Consider the following 15,937-nt stretch of genomic DNA (forward strand, 5'->3'; position numbering starts at 1 on the left):
CCCCGTGGTACCCAAATTAAATGCCTGCCACCTAGAAAAAGACCCATTTATTCGTAGCTATACACGCAAAATGCTGGAGGTGTGTTGCTCCAGATTTCCAGCATCTGAAGTCTCTCTCGTGTCTCCATTTATTTGTGTGCTGTTTACTATTTGGAAAAAAAACTTTTCAGTCCATGCCAATACATCACCCAAGTACAACATTTTAATTTTGCACACTAAACTTTTATGTAGGACTTGATCAAAAGCCTTCTCAAAATCCAAGTACACCCACTTGCTGGATCTCTCTTGTCTATTCTACCTATTATGTTCTCAAAAATAAACAACAGTGTTCCCAAACCTGATTTCTCATTTAGAAATCCATGTTTATTTTTGTTGAATTCAGTGGTTATTTTCTGAGGTGCCAATTTTAATTTCTGGCTAACAATCTCTAAAATAAAGCAAAGGATGCTGCACAATCCCACACGATTGAGTCAAAGGTTTTTGTGAGGTCATAGGAAAACGTGTCTACAGGCCATCCCTGGGTTATGACTCCCCAACTTATGGACACCCTTGCATAAAAACAAACTTCCATAATATTATTAAATTCAAAAGTCTGACATAGGTACATTTGTTCCTATGAATTTCCTTCACTTTTAGTAATTTTCTTATTAGTCTAGTGTACTTATGCCATTCATTACATTACTGTGGATGTATGGTTACCATATTGAGTGATTTTTGTGTAATTTCTGACTTGTGGACAAAATTGACCCATGGATGTCTGTACAAACGGAACCCGTTTGTTATCCGGGGTCAGCCTATAGTGATTGATGCTGCTCCCTGTATTTTCCTTTGAGTTGTTGTGTGATGAAGATGGTGTCTGTTGTGCCTCTGGGTGGATGGATCAATACTTGATTTGTGGAGGAGGCAATTGAGGAGGAAGGTGATGATGATTTTCCCTGTGGCAGAGAGAAGGGAGACACTTCTGTAGTTACCACAATCAGATTTGTTTTCTTTCTTGAAAATGGTCACAATTTAAACATCTCTGAAGTCCCTTGATGTGTTCTTCCTAGATATGTGAATTGATGACTGAAGTTCTTCTCAAACAAATTATGGAATTTCACGAGGGATACAGTCTGCAGTCAAGCCCTTGTTGTTTTTCAGTTAGCATCTAGCCTTATCAATGACTGACCTTATAGGAACAGTGGTGAGAAATGAAGAATGTACTATTAGGCTATACCAGTACACTTAACTGAAATGGATTTTGATACTTAGTCTAAAGTCTCTCGGTTACTGCTTCCTATGCTGAAATCAATATATTTAATGGTCATAGTGCCATGATCTTTAAAATGGTGATCAACCATCTACCTCCAAGGATTCAATGCATACTTAGTGCAAGTTCTCTATTATAAATTAAACCATTTTTGTCTACATTTTGCAAACTTTGGCCAGTTTCTCCTATGTTTGTGCTTATAAGATTGAGTAAAATAAGTTTCAGTTTCTTTTAGGTTGGGTTTTGTTGTCATAAAACAGAATATCAAGAATAGAAACTGTTTACTAGTTTTATGACCTTATAGATAGAGACTGGATATGATTTTTTTTGATGCTTGGAAGTTAAAATGTGAAGTGACATTTGCAGCAATTCCAGTGTTTCTGATATAAATGCATGGCTGTGGCTTGAATGCTGGCCACTTGTAAGCAAAGTTGATTTTACTTGAATATTTCAATTTTGTATACGGTTTCAGTAACTGCAGTAGATGTAATTTATCTAGTCTTTGAGAAGGCCTTTGCGTGCAGCTCCAACAACACTCAAGAAGTTTGACACCAGACAGAACTCGGCAGCCTGCTTTATGGGCACCCATCCACAACCATTTGTTCACTCCACCATCGACTCTCAGTAGCTGCAGTTTGTACCATCTGCAGTAACTCAGCAAGACTCATTAGACAGCACCTTCCAAACCCACCACCTCTACCAGCTAGAATGACAAGGGCAGGAAAAGCAGAGGGACCTGGTAGTTGCCCTCCAAGCCACACGCCATCCTGACTTGGAAATGTATCGCCGTTACTTCACCGTTGCTGGGTCAAAATCCTGGAACTCTCTCCCTAACAGTGTTGTGGGTACACCCACACCTCAAGGACTACAATGGTTCAAAAATGCAGCTCACCACCATCATCTAAATGGCAATTAGGGATGGGCACTTAAATGTTGGCTCAGTGCACAAAGCCCATGTTCCTTGAATGAATAAAAAGAAGTACTCTGTAATAGGCAAATGGTTGAGATCAAGGAATGTGGATTCATGATACAAGTAACAGAATGGATTGCCAGCTGGCTTCAAGATAAAGCTGAAAGTACGGGTAAAGGATAGCTATTCACAGTGGAAGATGATATTAGTGGTGTTCCACAAGGGTCATTGCTGGGACCACTACAGTTCACGATTAACGTCAGCGATTTAGACTGAAATCAAAAATGCAAATTGCAGGTGATGCCAAATTATGGGCAGTGGTCAATGCTGGGGAAGATGGCAACAAATTTACAGACATTAGAACTTGCAGAATGAACAAATGGTCAATGAAGTTGAACACAGATAAATGCAAGGTTATACACTTCGATACGAAGAATAGGGAAGTCACAATCACTTGGGAGGTGCAGGCCCAGAGGGGTAATGAAGCAAAGGGATCTCTGAGTACAAGAGCAATAATCACCAAAAGTTGCACCAGCAGATTAGCAAGGCTATAAAATAGAATCCACTTTATTATCACTGACATATGTCATGAAACTTGTTGTTTTTGTGGCAGCAGTACAGTGCAAGACATAAAGGCATAAAAAATTACTATAAGTTATAAAAACTAAATCATGCAAAAGAGGAATAACAAGGTAGTGTTCGTGGACTGTTTGGAAATCTGATGGCGGAGGGGAAGGAGCTGTTCCTGAAATGTTGAGTGTGGGTCTTCAGGCTCTTGTACCTCCTCCCTGATGGTAGTAACGAGAAGAGGTCCTTAATGATGGACGGCGCCACCTTAAGGCATTGCCTCTTGAAGATGTCCTCTATGGCAGGGAGGGTTGTGCCCATGATGGAGCTGACTGAGTCTACAACCCTCTGCAGCCTCCATACCAGGTGGTGATGCAAACAGTGAGAATGATCTCCACTGTACATCTATAGAAATTTTCAAGTCTTTGGTGACATACCAAATCTCCTCAAACTCCTAACAAAGTAGAACTGCTGGCATGCTTTCTTTGTGATTTCATCAATGTGTTGGGCCCAGGATAGATTCTCTGAGATGTTGATGCCCAGGAACTTGAAGCTGCTTACCCTTTCCACCGCTGACCCCTCAATGAAGTAAATGAAACACAGGAATTTATATCAAGAAGGATGGAGTTCAGAACTAAGGTTGATATTAGAAATATGAGGTATATCAGAAAAGGATGAATGGTGTATATCTGTTCTCTTGAGAGAAGAAAGCAAAAGGATGACCAGACAGGCCTTAAAAATGGGTGTTGAAAGAGGGATACAGAAGAAGAGTGTATTCAGAGGTCATCATTATAACATAGTCACCAAGAAACCTTTTAATTAAAAAGTAGTGAGAAAGTGGAATTTGTTGCCACGGGAGAGTGGTTGAATTGAATAGTATAAAATTCATTTAGAAGAAGAGTATCGAGGATTATACTGCTAGGTTTTGAGGAAAGGCTTCAGTGTAGCATTAAAGATGGAATTCACTGGTTGGGCCGAATGACTGGTTTCTGTGCCATATATCCTACATGACCTTAAGTAACTCTTTGTAACACTCTTACCACATTCCAAATACTTTTCTGACCAGTGAAGTAAACATTGCAAACAGAGTTAAGTACAGACTAGATTTGCCGCTGCCTTCGGTAAGAAGTCCTCTCCTCCTCCTCATGACCTGATCTCCCACCTCCAGCCCTCTTCTTCCACCTGGACTCCCCCACCGGGCCTGTTACCTTCCCTGGACCTATTCATAGCAACATCAGCAGTCTTGACTGTTCTGTTCCGTTCATCCAACCTTACCCCTTCTGAACGCTCTGCTCTCCACTCCCTCTGCATCAACCCTGATGTTGTCATCAAACCAGCCAATAAGGGTGGTGCCATGGTAGTGTGGCGTACTGACCTCTACCTTGCAGAAGCCAGATGCCAACTCTCGGAGACTTCCTCCTTCCTCCCCCTGAACCATGACCCCACCAAGGACCACCAGGATATTATCTCCTGCACCATCCTCATCACCTCAGGAGATCTCCCCCAGCTACCAACATGATAGTCCTGCAACGTAAGACTGCCCGCTTCTATCTCCTCCCTAAAATCCACAAGAAGGACTGTCCCGGCAGTCACGGAGCTCGTATCCTTGTACCTGGACACTACCCTGTACCTGTGGTCCAATCCCTTCCCACCTACATCCATGACACATCACATGCTCTCCAACTCTTCCATAGCTTTATTTTCTCCGACATGCACTATCTCATCTTCACCATGGACATCCAGTCCCTATATACCTCCATTCCCCATCATGTTGTCCTCGCCACCCTCTGCTTCTTTCTTGACCAAAAACAGAACCAGTTCCCTTCCACTCACACTCTCCTCCACCTGGCTGAACTTGTCCTTGCTCTAAACAACTTCACTTTTGATTCGTCTCACTTTTTACAGATCCAGGTGTAGCTATGGGCCCCAGCTATGCCAGCCTCTTCGTTGGCTATGTTGAACAGTCTCTATTCCAAGCCTACTCTGGCCCCATTCCTCAACTCTTTCTCTGCTATATCGAAGACTGCATCGGTGCTACCTCTTGTACCCGTGCGGAATTCAACAGTTTCATAAATTTCGCCACGAATTTTCACTCTGCTCTCCAATTCACTTAGACTGTCTCTGACACCTCTCTCTCCTTCTCCTTTCCATCTTGGGAGATTCCTTATCCACTGACATCTTCTACAAACCCACTGACGCCCACGGCTACCTCAATTACAGCTCCTTCCACATTATCTCTTGCAAGGACGTGATCCCTTTTTCTCAATTTCTCTGCATCTGCACCCATGATGAGGCTTTCCACTCCAGGACATCCAAGATGTCCAACTTCTTTTCTAACTGTGGCTTCGCTCTGACAGTGGTCGAGAGAGCTCTCACCCATATCTCTGCCATTTCTCACACCTCTGCTCTCACCCCCACTCCTCCCAACAGAGATAGGGTCCCCCTTGTCTTCACATTTCATCCCACCAGCCCACGTATCCAACATATCACTCCGCCACTTCCGCCATCTCCAATGGGACCCCACTACCAAGCGTATCTTCCACTCCCCACCCCTTTCTGCCTTTTGCAGGGATCTCGTGCTCTCGCTCGCTCTGCGACTCCCTAGTTCACTCCTCCCCACCCATGCCACTCCCATCCCAGGATCTTTCCACTACCCCTGCCATAGGTGCCACGACTGCCCCCTACATCACCTTCATCTAGGGACTCAAAACAGTCCTTTCAGGTGAGACATAGATTCAACTGCATCTCTCTTAATATCATCTTCTGCATTTGGTATTCCAAGTGTGGCCTCTACGTTGACGAGACCAAACGCAGACCAGGTGACCATTTCGCAGAACGCCTGTGCTCTGTCTGTAACCACGATCTGCATCTCCCCGTTGCTGGTCATTTCAACTCCCCCTCCCACACTATCACTGATATGTCAGTCCTCGGCCAGGAGAATTCTAAGCGCAAACTGGATGAACAGCACCTCATTTTCCATCTTGGAACCTTGCAGCCTAACAGCATGAACATTGAATTCTCCCACTAAGTAATCCCCACAACAACCGCACCCTGCCCTCCCCCCCCCCCCCCCCCCCCCCCAGCATGCCCTTCCCTAGCCTCCCTTTTTTTCTTACCCACCCCCCCCCCCCTTTATTTTTTTCTCCTTACCTTTGAACTCATAAACTTCTATTAGGTCACCCCTCCTCCCCTGTACCTGCCTATCACTATCTCTTACTTGCATCTACCTATCATCTTGAGCCCACCCTGCCTCCCCTCTTCTGTCCACCGATCATTGCTCTGCTTTTCCCTCCTATATATTGGGTTTCCCCTTTCCCTATCTTCAGTCCTGAAGAAGGGTCCTGACCGGGAACGTTGATCACTTGCTTTTCTCCACAGATGCTGCCTAGCCTGCTGAGTTCCTCCAGCATCATTGTGTTTTTCATCTAGATTCCAGCACATGCAGTCCTTTGTTTCTCTTTGACTAGATTTATGCAGCAAAATTCAGATCAATAGCTGCATAAAGAAGTGATGGCATAGGTCATGGACATGTGGCATTGGTAGTCCTTAGCAGCATTGTACCTGGTGTGGATTTTTCCAAAGTTTTTAATGTTTTGTTGCAAGTACTGTTGAGTTAACCTAGCACTGAAAATCATCAATAAAACTTTGTCAAAAGAAAACAAATAGCTACACCTTTAAAGGTAATGCAAGGCTTCTCTGTGTTGGAAAAACTGTCCAACTTGAAGTAACTGCAAATAAAATTAGAAACATCTTGCTGCAGACTTGAACATTGTGGATTTTAACAATCTGGCAAATTTGGGTAACACGTTCTGTGTCGATGTAATTTTAGTGACTGATCTTTCTTGTGCTGTTTTGTAGGGACTGGAACCTTCGGACGAGTTCTGCTGGTCAAAGACAAAAAGACAAGAGAATATCGTGCTTTGAAAGTGATGAGCATTCCTGATGTAATTCGCCTTAAACAGGAGCAGCACGTACACAATGAGAAAAGCATACTAACGGAAATCCATCATCCATTTCTTATAAAACTGTAAGTAAGCTTCATGTTTTTTCCTATTTAAATGTTACACTTAAATATTACTGCACTTAAATATGGTACTTGGGATTAATTTCTGCCCTCTTGTTTGCAGTAGCACACTGTCGTGTAACAGCACACTTGTGCCTTTGTATTGCCTATAGGTCCTCCCCAGGTTATGACAGGGTTCCGTTCCTGAAGACTGTTCATAATCTGAACAGTTCACAAGTCAGAGATGCAATAGTTAAGTAAAAACATTAACGCAGCCAAGGGCAAAGTGTAGTTGAACCAGGGTGTTAAACTCAACCATTCAGATATTGCTGCAAGCAGAGTTCCCACACGGCAGAAGATGCCTGCAGCAGCTGGCATTTCAATCCTACCGGTCTCCCAAATGTTCGTTCTTACGTACGGGCTATACGGTAGTCCGTAACCTGTGGAGGACCTGCGTCGGGTTGGATGTGTTGTAGCTGTGTCAGCTCCTGTCCTTTGGATTACAGACCAGGACATTATTTTCATTTGAATTTTGCTCAAGGCCACTGATCTGTGATTTAAAAATTGAACATGTACATTTCAACCCCAGTATATTTGGGGGTTTCATTTTATCATTTGATATATTCAGTGATAAATCATTGGTTTTGCCTAATGGTCATGCTCCTTCCTATCTAACCTTTTATTGATTTTTTAATCACAGGTACTGGACACATCATGACGAATGCTTTTTATATATGCTAATGGAATATGTGCCTGGAGGTGAACTGTTTTCTTACTTGCGTAACTTGGGACGTTTCAACAATAGTACTGGACTTTTTTACTCTGCAGAGATTGTGTGTGCAATGGAGTATCTACATGCCAAAGATATTGTTTACAGAGATTTAAAACCTGAAAATATTTTACTGGACAGAGATGGTCATATAAAACTTACAGATTTTGGATTTGCAAAGAAACTTGTTGACCGGTAAGTCCTTTTGCTTAGCTAATTGATTTTAAAAGTGGACAGTGAGAGGTTTTTTCCCCAGGGTGAAAATGGCTAACACGAGGTGATTGAAGGAAGGTATGGGGGGGATGTCAGAGGTAAGTTTTTTTTTACACAGTGGTGGGTGCGTGGAACGCACTGCTGGCAGAGGTGGTGGAGGCAGATACATTAGAGATATTTACGAGGTTCTTAAATAGCCCTCCATTTTTCTATCATTTGTGGCTGTGTTGGAGTGAAGAGTTGGGAAGGGTTAGATTGAGTAGGATAACATGTCGGCACAATGTTCTGGGCCGAAGGGCCTGTACTGTGCTGTAAATGTTCTATGTTAACCTTGATATTTACTTAGAATCTAGAAATGTTTTCTCCAACCAAGCAATTATTATTGTTTTTCTGTGGAGAAATAAGTTCTTGAATTTCAAGATATTTTAAATCTGAGGAAAATGAGAATTGACAACTTTTTTAGGAATATTGGTGGTCTAATGTCTAGAAGGTTAAAACAGGATCTAAATCAACTGAGAAAGTGGGTGAGGGAATGGCTGATAGAATTTAACTCTGACAACTGCAAAGTGATGCATTTTAGAAAGTTAAACCAGGTTCAGTCAGACATGTGCACGTATGCACACAGTGAGTGGCATGACCCTAGGGGAGTGTTAATGAATAGCAAGACCTTGGGGTACAAATACATAAATTGGTTTATTATTGTCACATGTACCAAGGTACAGTGGGAAAACTTTTTTAATATAGATGGTGGTGAAGAAGGTGTATGGTTGCTTTCGGCTGAGGCATTGAGTTTAGGTGTTGGGGCATCGTGTCACAATTGTACAAATTATTGGTTAGGCTGCACTTGGAGCATTGTGTGCAGTTCTGGTTGCCATGATCTAGGGTGGATGTGATTAAGCTAGAGATTGCAGAAAAGATTTGAAGAAATGTTGCCTGGACTGGAGGGCTTGAGTTACAAGGAGAGAATGGATAGGCTGGGACTGTTCTCTGTGGAGCAAAGGAAGCTGTGGGGTGACCTAATAGAAGTTTATGAAATCTTGAACGTCAGAGGTGATCACCATCTTTTTCCTAGTGTAGGGAGGTCTAAAACTAGAGGGCATAGGTTTACGGTGAAAGGGGAAGGATTAAAGGGAATCTGAGGGGCATGTTTTTCACACAGAGGCTGGTGGTTACGTGGAGCAAGCTGCCAGAAGAGGTGGTAAAAGCAGGTACAAAATGTTTAAAAGACATTTGGACATGTGCAAGGATAGGAAAGGTTCAGAGGGAAATGGGCCAGAAGCAGGCAAATTTGATTAGCATAGATAGGCATCTTGGTCGGCATAGACGGGTTGGGCTGAAGGGCCTGTTTCACTGCTGTGTGACTATGAAGCTGTGAATCTAAGTAATTGGCATGGGCCTACTGATTGGATAGCTTTGTAGAAACAAAAAATCTGATTTTTTTTGTTTTGTAGTTGCATAGTTTGGCTGCCAAAAGTTAACATTGATTTAAATTCAAACTAAAACTCAGTAATAAAACCTTGTATTTTTTTTCTGTTGTTACTTGAAAGTGAAACTTCAGTTATTCATCTGACACTTTTCCATTCTGATGTTTTAACACATTTCATTCATTAGTTCCCATCAACATTTGTTAACCCCTTTTTTAAAAACCTTTCCCTGTCTTGAGTAAATATCATCCCTTGCTGCTGAATTTAACAGGCTTGGACAAATTTAAGTTTTAGTTCATTGTTTTGTTGACTAAGGAAAAGGAATGTTGATGTTTCTGTTTGGTCCTGATTGATATAAAGACTGCTGCTGGAAGGCACTGTGGGTGCTATTAAAAGATAAGATTTAACTGTTTTGACTGAAAACATTATTTTTCTAATATCTACCAATTAGTAGATTGGATTTATGAGAGGACAATGATCAGGGTTAATTTTCTGAAGAGTGTGCTGAGGAGGAATCTTGGTAAGTGGCAGAAACTGAATTAATTACTGGGATAAAGCAGTGGGAATGTAAATGCTTAGCATTTACAACTTTTATAGTGCATTTGTTTTTTGAGAAATGTAAACATGGGTGATGAAGGGCTTAGAATAGTGTTCAGATGTGTTTAATCACATTTTAAGCAATAAATAAAATTGAGCAATGTTCTTCTAGATATGTACTCTGAATACTCATTTTCAAAGCACGTGTGTTCTCAGTTGCTGAATTGGTGTGTAAGACTAGTTTAAAAATTTGAACATTTGCAAGAAAACACAATTAGCATAAAATGATAAGAAATCCTGGATTGTGTCAGCTCTACAGCACGAGAACAAACAAGTTCCAATAATAACTTGCAACTTCAATGGAGCACCTTGCAACAAGGTTGGGTGGCATCTGACGTGTGAGTATGTTCTTAATAGTCATTTGGATGAAGGTACAGTGCGGCCGATAATTTACTCATTCACGGGATGTGGGAATCTGTGCCGAGGCCAAAGCTATCTCTAATTGCCCCTGGCTGAAGGGAACTGCTAAGTCATTTTAGAGTTCAGATAAGTGTCAGTCGCGTTGCGGGTGTCTGGAGTTGTGTAGATCATATTGGGCAAGGATGCCAGTTTTCTTTCCCTGAAAAATGTTAGTAAACTGATGGGTTTGTAAAACAGTCTAGTAGTTTTATGGTCCCATTACTCATTGAGCTTATAAAGAAACAATAAATCTGTGCAAACTAAGAATAAAGTTGGGAATCTAAATTAAAATATATGACAGTCAATGGCCAACATTTTTAAAAAAAAACATAGTTTGCAAATAATATATCCCTTTTATGGCAAAAAAAATGTGACAGGGTTAGTATTCTAGATATGACTATCGAGAGAAGTTATGCTATTGGATCAAAGGAAAAAGCTTTGGCTATTTACTGTATTTGGGTATGTTTGCAAAAAGCAGGAAAATTGAGGGTTTGAGCAAATTTCAGGATATTACAAAAGAGAACCCATGGCATTGATTAGGAAAGGCAAAGTAGGAGAATAATCTAGTGAGAGACATCAAGAAAAAGACTAAAATTTCAGATATGTGAAATGGAAAATTAGATAATGTTACTATGTTTCTCTTGTAGATGGAAAGGGAAGAAATATTAGTGGTTAAGTGGTAAGGAAACTTAACACACTTTTTGTGTTTGAAGATGCAGAAAACCACCCGGGTGGGGGAGTGGAAAACTGCAGATAAGTGTGAATCAAGAACTCAAAAAAAGTTAGCATTATTTTTTAAAAATGTAGTGAAAACTAGTTTTGGAACTAATGGACGATAAATTCCTAGGCTTCATGACTTTCATCCTGGGATTTGATGCAGGTGGCTATGCAGAAAACAGAAGCACTGATTATCATTTTCCAAAATTTCATAGATTCAAGAATTTGAGAAAGTTCCCTCTGATTGGAAGGTAGCAAAAAAACCTTTCTATTTAAGAAGGAAGGGGGGAAAAGAGAGAGAGAATAAGGAACATTAGATTTGTTAGCCTGATATTTGTACCAAGGATAATGCTAGAATCTATATTAAGGAAGCTTTACTTAGAAAATAATCTTGGACAGAGTCACAACCATGTTTGTTAAATCTTGGTTTTTTTGAGCTTGTAGCTTGGAGAATGGGCACAGGTAAACCAGTAGATTTGGATTTTCGGAAGCCCTTCAGTAAACTGCCAGAGTAGAGGTGGTTAAACAAAATTTAAAATGTGAGGTATTACAAGCACTATATTGATGTGCAATGAGGATCAGTTAACTACCAGAAAACAGTAGGAATAAACAAGTCATTCACAGTTTGGAAAGCTGTGACTGTGACAAGGGGTCTGAGGAGACTTGATTGCTGAGTATATTCAAGAAAGATTAATAGATACTTGAAGGTTATGGTGTTGGCAAAAGGAAAGTAGCACTCTGATAAAAGATTAGCCATAATCTTATGGTGAATCAGGCAGAAGGGGCTGAACAGTCTACTCTTGCTGCTTGAGCAGTAGTTAGATTATCATGTACACTGTTGTTTATTGCTGTGGGAATCCATTTGAAATGGCAGGAGCAGGTCACTCAGCCCCCGTTGCCTACTCTGCCATTCAGTTAGATCTTGGTTACAATCAGATCAGCCTCAATTGGGCATTCCCATCTAGCCCATGTAGCATTTCATCCCCTTATCAAGACTTGCTTTATCTCTGCCTTAAAAGTATTTAGAGATTCTGCTTCCATTGCTCTTTTGAGAGGAAAAGTTCCAAAGACTTGCAATCCTCCAAGATCAAAAGATTTCCCTGTCTGTCTTAGCTGGGTGACCCCCATATTATTTAAATAGTGACCCCCTACTTCTAGATCTTCCCACAAAAGGCAGCGGTCTATCCTGTCAAGACCACTCGATTGATTACTCCTCTGTACTCCAGTGATGCAAGCCTAGCCTGTCCATCTTTTCCTTGTAAGACAACCTGCCCCTTCCAGTTATCAGTTTGCTAACTCCCTTCTAATCCTTTTTACTAATTCATAGATCTGTGCCTCCTAGTTATTGACCATACTCTCCAAAGGGAAATGGGTCAAAGGCTTTTAAAAGACCTAAAGGATATCCAGAGTAGATTTGGTGGAATGATGCCAGCGGCTGGGATGTATATCTGATTTTATTTCACAAATTACAGGATGTATGACACAGAAACTGGCTATTTGGCATAACTAGTCCATGTTGTTGCTCGTGCTCCTGTTGAGCTTCCTGATTTCATTCAGTTAATTCTATCAGCATAACATTTTTCTCCCTTCTCCATGGTTGGCTTGTCTGGCTTCCTCTTAAATGTATCCATACTATTCACTTCAACCATGTCCTGTGGTAGTGAGTTCTACATCTCACCACTCTTTAGGTAAAGAAGTTTCTTCTGAATTTCCTCTTGAATTTCTTGGTTACTATTTAATATTGATGGCCACTGGTTAGACTCTTCCCCATAAGTGTGAACATTGTTATCCACTGTCAAAACCTTCAGTTTATAGATCATATTTAGGCCACCCTCTATCTTCGTGACACAGGAAAAGCAATTTATTCACTACTCCTTCCAAATAATATGTGTACCGTACCCTCACTTTTCTTGTATCATCCTTGTAAATCCTTGCACCCGTTGCAGTGCCTCTGTTATTTTGTTAACGTGAACAGAACTGTAAGTAGTTCTCCAAGTGTGGTCTAACCAAGGATCAGAACAAGTTGAGCATAATTTTCAATTCTGTCCCCTTGAATATAAAGACTAGTGCTTGGTTTGCTATCTTTTTAATAGCCTCATTAACCTATGACACAACCTTTAGTACTTGTAGATCATTTTGTCCCTCTGGCCCACCTACTTTGCACCTTCTAAGTAGTAAATGACCTCCATGTTCTTCCTACTAAAATGTATTATCAGTGTGGAACACCATCTGCCAACTATTTGACCTTTCTGCCACATTTAATGTCCAATTTGTAATTTATTTGCAGTCCTCCTCAATATTGACTACCCTCCCTGTTTGACAATATCTGTAAATATTTTTGCAAAGATAGTTAATAATGTGGTCTTTAAAATTCCAAGAAGCTGAAATAAATAACGTGACAATGTTGCCATGGTCGTAACATTACTGATGTAAAATTGTTGGGATATTTAATGCATTGCTGTAGTGCGTGACGAAGAAAGTAATTGCATGTCTGAAGGAAAATGGATTAATATTTTCATCAATGGAAGAAGCAAAGGGAAACAGCACAGGAGCAGAACATTGAAATAAAATTTGAATTGGTCTTACAAAACCAACACTGAACCAACGTGTTAAATAGCCATAATTTATACAGTAATCTTTGGCTATCTAGTGGAAAATTATTTGAATTTCATATTGATAAAACGAGAAGAAAAACCAGGGACACACCAGATTCTGCAGATGCTGGAATCTGGAGCAACACGCAAAGTGCTGGAGGAACTCAGCAGGTCAGGCAGCATCTGTGGAGGGAAATAAACAGTCGATGCTTCAGGCCAAGACCCTTCAGGACTGGAAAGGAAGAGGGCAGAAGCCAGAATAAAAGATCAGGGGAGGGGGAGGAGCACAGGCTGGCAGGTGATAAATGAGTCCGGGTGAGAGGGGGAAGGTAGGTGAGGTGAAGGGGGAGATGTAAGAAGCTGAGAGGTAATGGATAGAGGCAAAGGATTGAAGGAGGAATCTGGTAGGAGAGGGCAGTAGACCGTGGAATAAAGGGAAGGAGGTGGGGAATAGATGGGCAGGTCATGAGGGCGGGGGAATGAGAAGCGATGAAGGGGCCACAGGAATGAGGGAAGACAAAGGTGTGGGGGGGGGGGGGGGGGGGGGGTGGGAGGAGGGAGGAAAAACCAGGGCCATAAGATTGGCATTAGGCTACTTGACCTCCTGGAGTTTCTTCTACCTTTTTAATAAGATCATGCATTCTAACTCCTTCCCCTTCATACCTTTGGTTAATAGAGGTCTTACTAATGCAGGATTTAAAATTATCACATGGCCCATTTACAAATGACAGTCATGGAAGAGTTCAAAATTTCTGCCCTTCTCTGCATGTAGAACTATTCCTTAACTTCATTAATAAAACATGAAACAGTACAGCACACGAACAGGTACTTTGGCCTACCAAGTCTTTGCTGACCATGGTAGCACATGTAGAAACACAAACACACACACACATACACTCTTCCCTCCCTGTTCATGTGTCTCAATCTTACTATCCTATTTTCTTCTAACACCTCCCATAGCAGCAGGTTCCAGGCACCCACCACACTCTGTATTTTAAAAAAAAAACTTGCCTCTCACATCTCCTCTTTTAAACTTCCCCCCCTCACCTTAAAAATATTCCCTCCAGTATTTGACATTTCCACCCTGGAGAAGAAAGACTCTGAATATCTACCCTGTCTATGTATCTCATAATTTTATAAACGTCTATAAGATTGCCCCTCAGCCTCCACTCTAGAGAAAACTATTCACATTTGTCCAACTCCTTCTTATAGCTGATACTCTTGTTACGGACTCAGTGAAAGTCCCTTTAAGATAGAGAGTGTGTGTGTATGTGTGTGTGGGGCGTGCTTACGTCAATAGAAGATAAAGGACGTAATGACGTTGTTGAAGAGGTTAGAAGAAGAAGGAGAGAGAGAGAGAGAAGGGAGAGAGACACCAGCCTGCTTGTTTTCTCTATCGATGGATGAGAAACAATAACTGTGTTTGCCACTGAAATCCATGTATGGAAGTTGGAAGTAATCTGGTGGAGTTCACTTTGTTGCTGACCTGTAGAAGGAAACAGGTATTTGTGTGTGGACGACCACGATTCGGATGCTTTTCGGGGTGAGGAAGTCACTACCGAGTAAACGCTGGAGTGTCGTTTGGGTTCCATCATGGAACATTTGGATTTCGTATTTACTCTCCCTATGTTTCTCTACGTCTACGTCTTATCTTCAGACAACGGTGGTTGTTGAAGAAGCCCTTGCTCATGTTTCACCTTATGGCTTGAGGAACTGAACTTTAAGAACCATTCCGGAACTGGGAGTTTTGGACTTTGTCACACACACACACGACGAGTTTAGTTTTGGGGTTAACGTTCGAGGTTTAACATTTTTGAATTCTAACATACTAACATTTTTACTTTTATTTTACGTATTATCATAAGTAGTGATTAATAAAATAGTTTTTAACACTAAATCATGCTCAGTGTGTTTCTTTTGTTGCTGGTTCGTGACATCTTGGTGAACCTCTTCTGCACCCTCTGCATAGGCTCCACATCTTTCCTTTTGAGTGGTGACCGGAATTGAACACAATACTCCAAATGAGGCCTAACCAAAGTTTTGTACAGCTGCAATGTGACTTACCGACTTTTATATTCAACACCCTGACTGATGAGGCAAATATGCCGTATGACTTCTTTACCACCCTTGTGTTGTCACTTTCAGGGAGCTATGGACTTGCACCCCAAGATCCCTCTGTGCTTCAATGCTCCTAAGGGTTCTGCCATTTACTGTACACTTTCCCCATGTATTTGACCTTCCAAAGTGTAACACCTCTCACGTCTGGATTTAAACCATCTGCCATTGCTCTGCCCACATTTTCAACTGGTCTGTATCTTGCTGAATCCTTCTACAATCTTCCTCACTCTCCAACTATGCCAGTTTTTGTGTTGTCTGCAAACTTACTAATCAGCCCACCTACATTTTTGTCCAAATATATATCATAAACTGGTCCCAGCACTGATCTTTGTGGAACATCACTGGTCACAGACCTCTAGTCAGAGTAACACCCCCTC

General features: G+C 41.4%; 1 protein-coding gene across 3 annotated transcripts in view; it reads left to right on the forward strand.

Annotated features, from left to right (window-relative positions):
- prkx (protein kinase X-linked) overlaps window positions 1-15,937 on the forward strand; it is an 85,238-nt gene that overhangs the window by 15,030 nt on the left and 54,271 nt on the right. For 2 of the 3 annotated variants that reach the window (XM_052026080.1, XM_052026081.1), the window contains exons 2-4: window positions 6,585-6,753; window positions 7,430-7,693; window positions 9,984-10,070. In XM_052026080.1, the coding sequence (XP_051882040.1) occupies window positions 6,585-6,753; window positions 7,430-7,693; window positions 9,984-10,070 (520 nt within the window). The remainder of the gene's footprint in view (window positions 1-6,584; window positions 6,754-7,429; window positions 7,694-9,983; window positions 10,071-15,937) is intronic. The other variant, XM_052026082.1, reaches the window with a different exon arrangement.

This window comes from Pristis pectinata, chromosome 11 (assembly GCF_009764475.1).
Source record: "Pristis pectinata isolate sPriPec2 chromosome 11, sPriPec2.1.pri, whole genome shotgun sequence".
NCBI lineage: Eukaryota > Metazoa > Chordata > Chondrichthyes > Rhinopristiformes > Pristidae > Pristis > Pristis pectinata.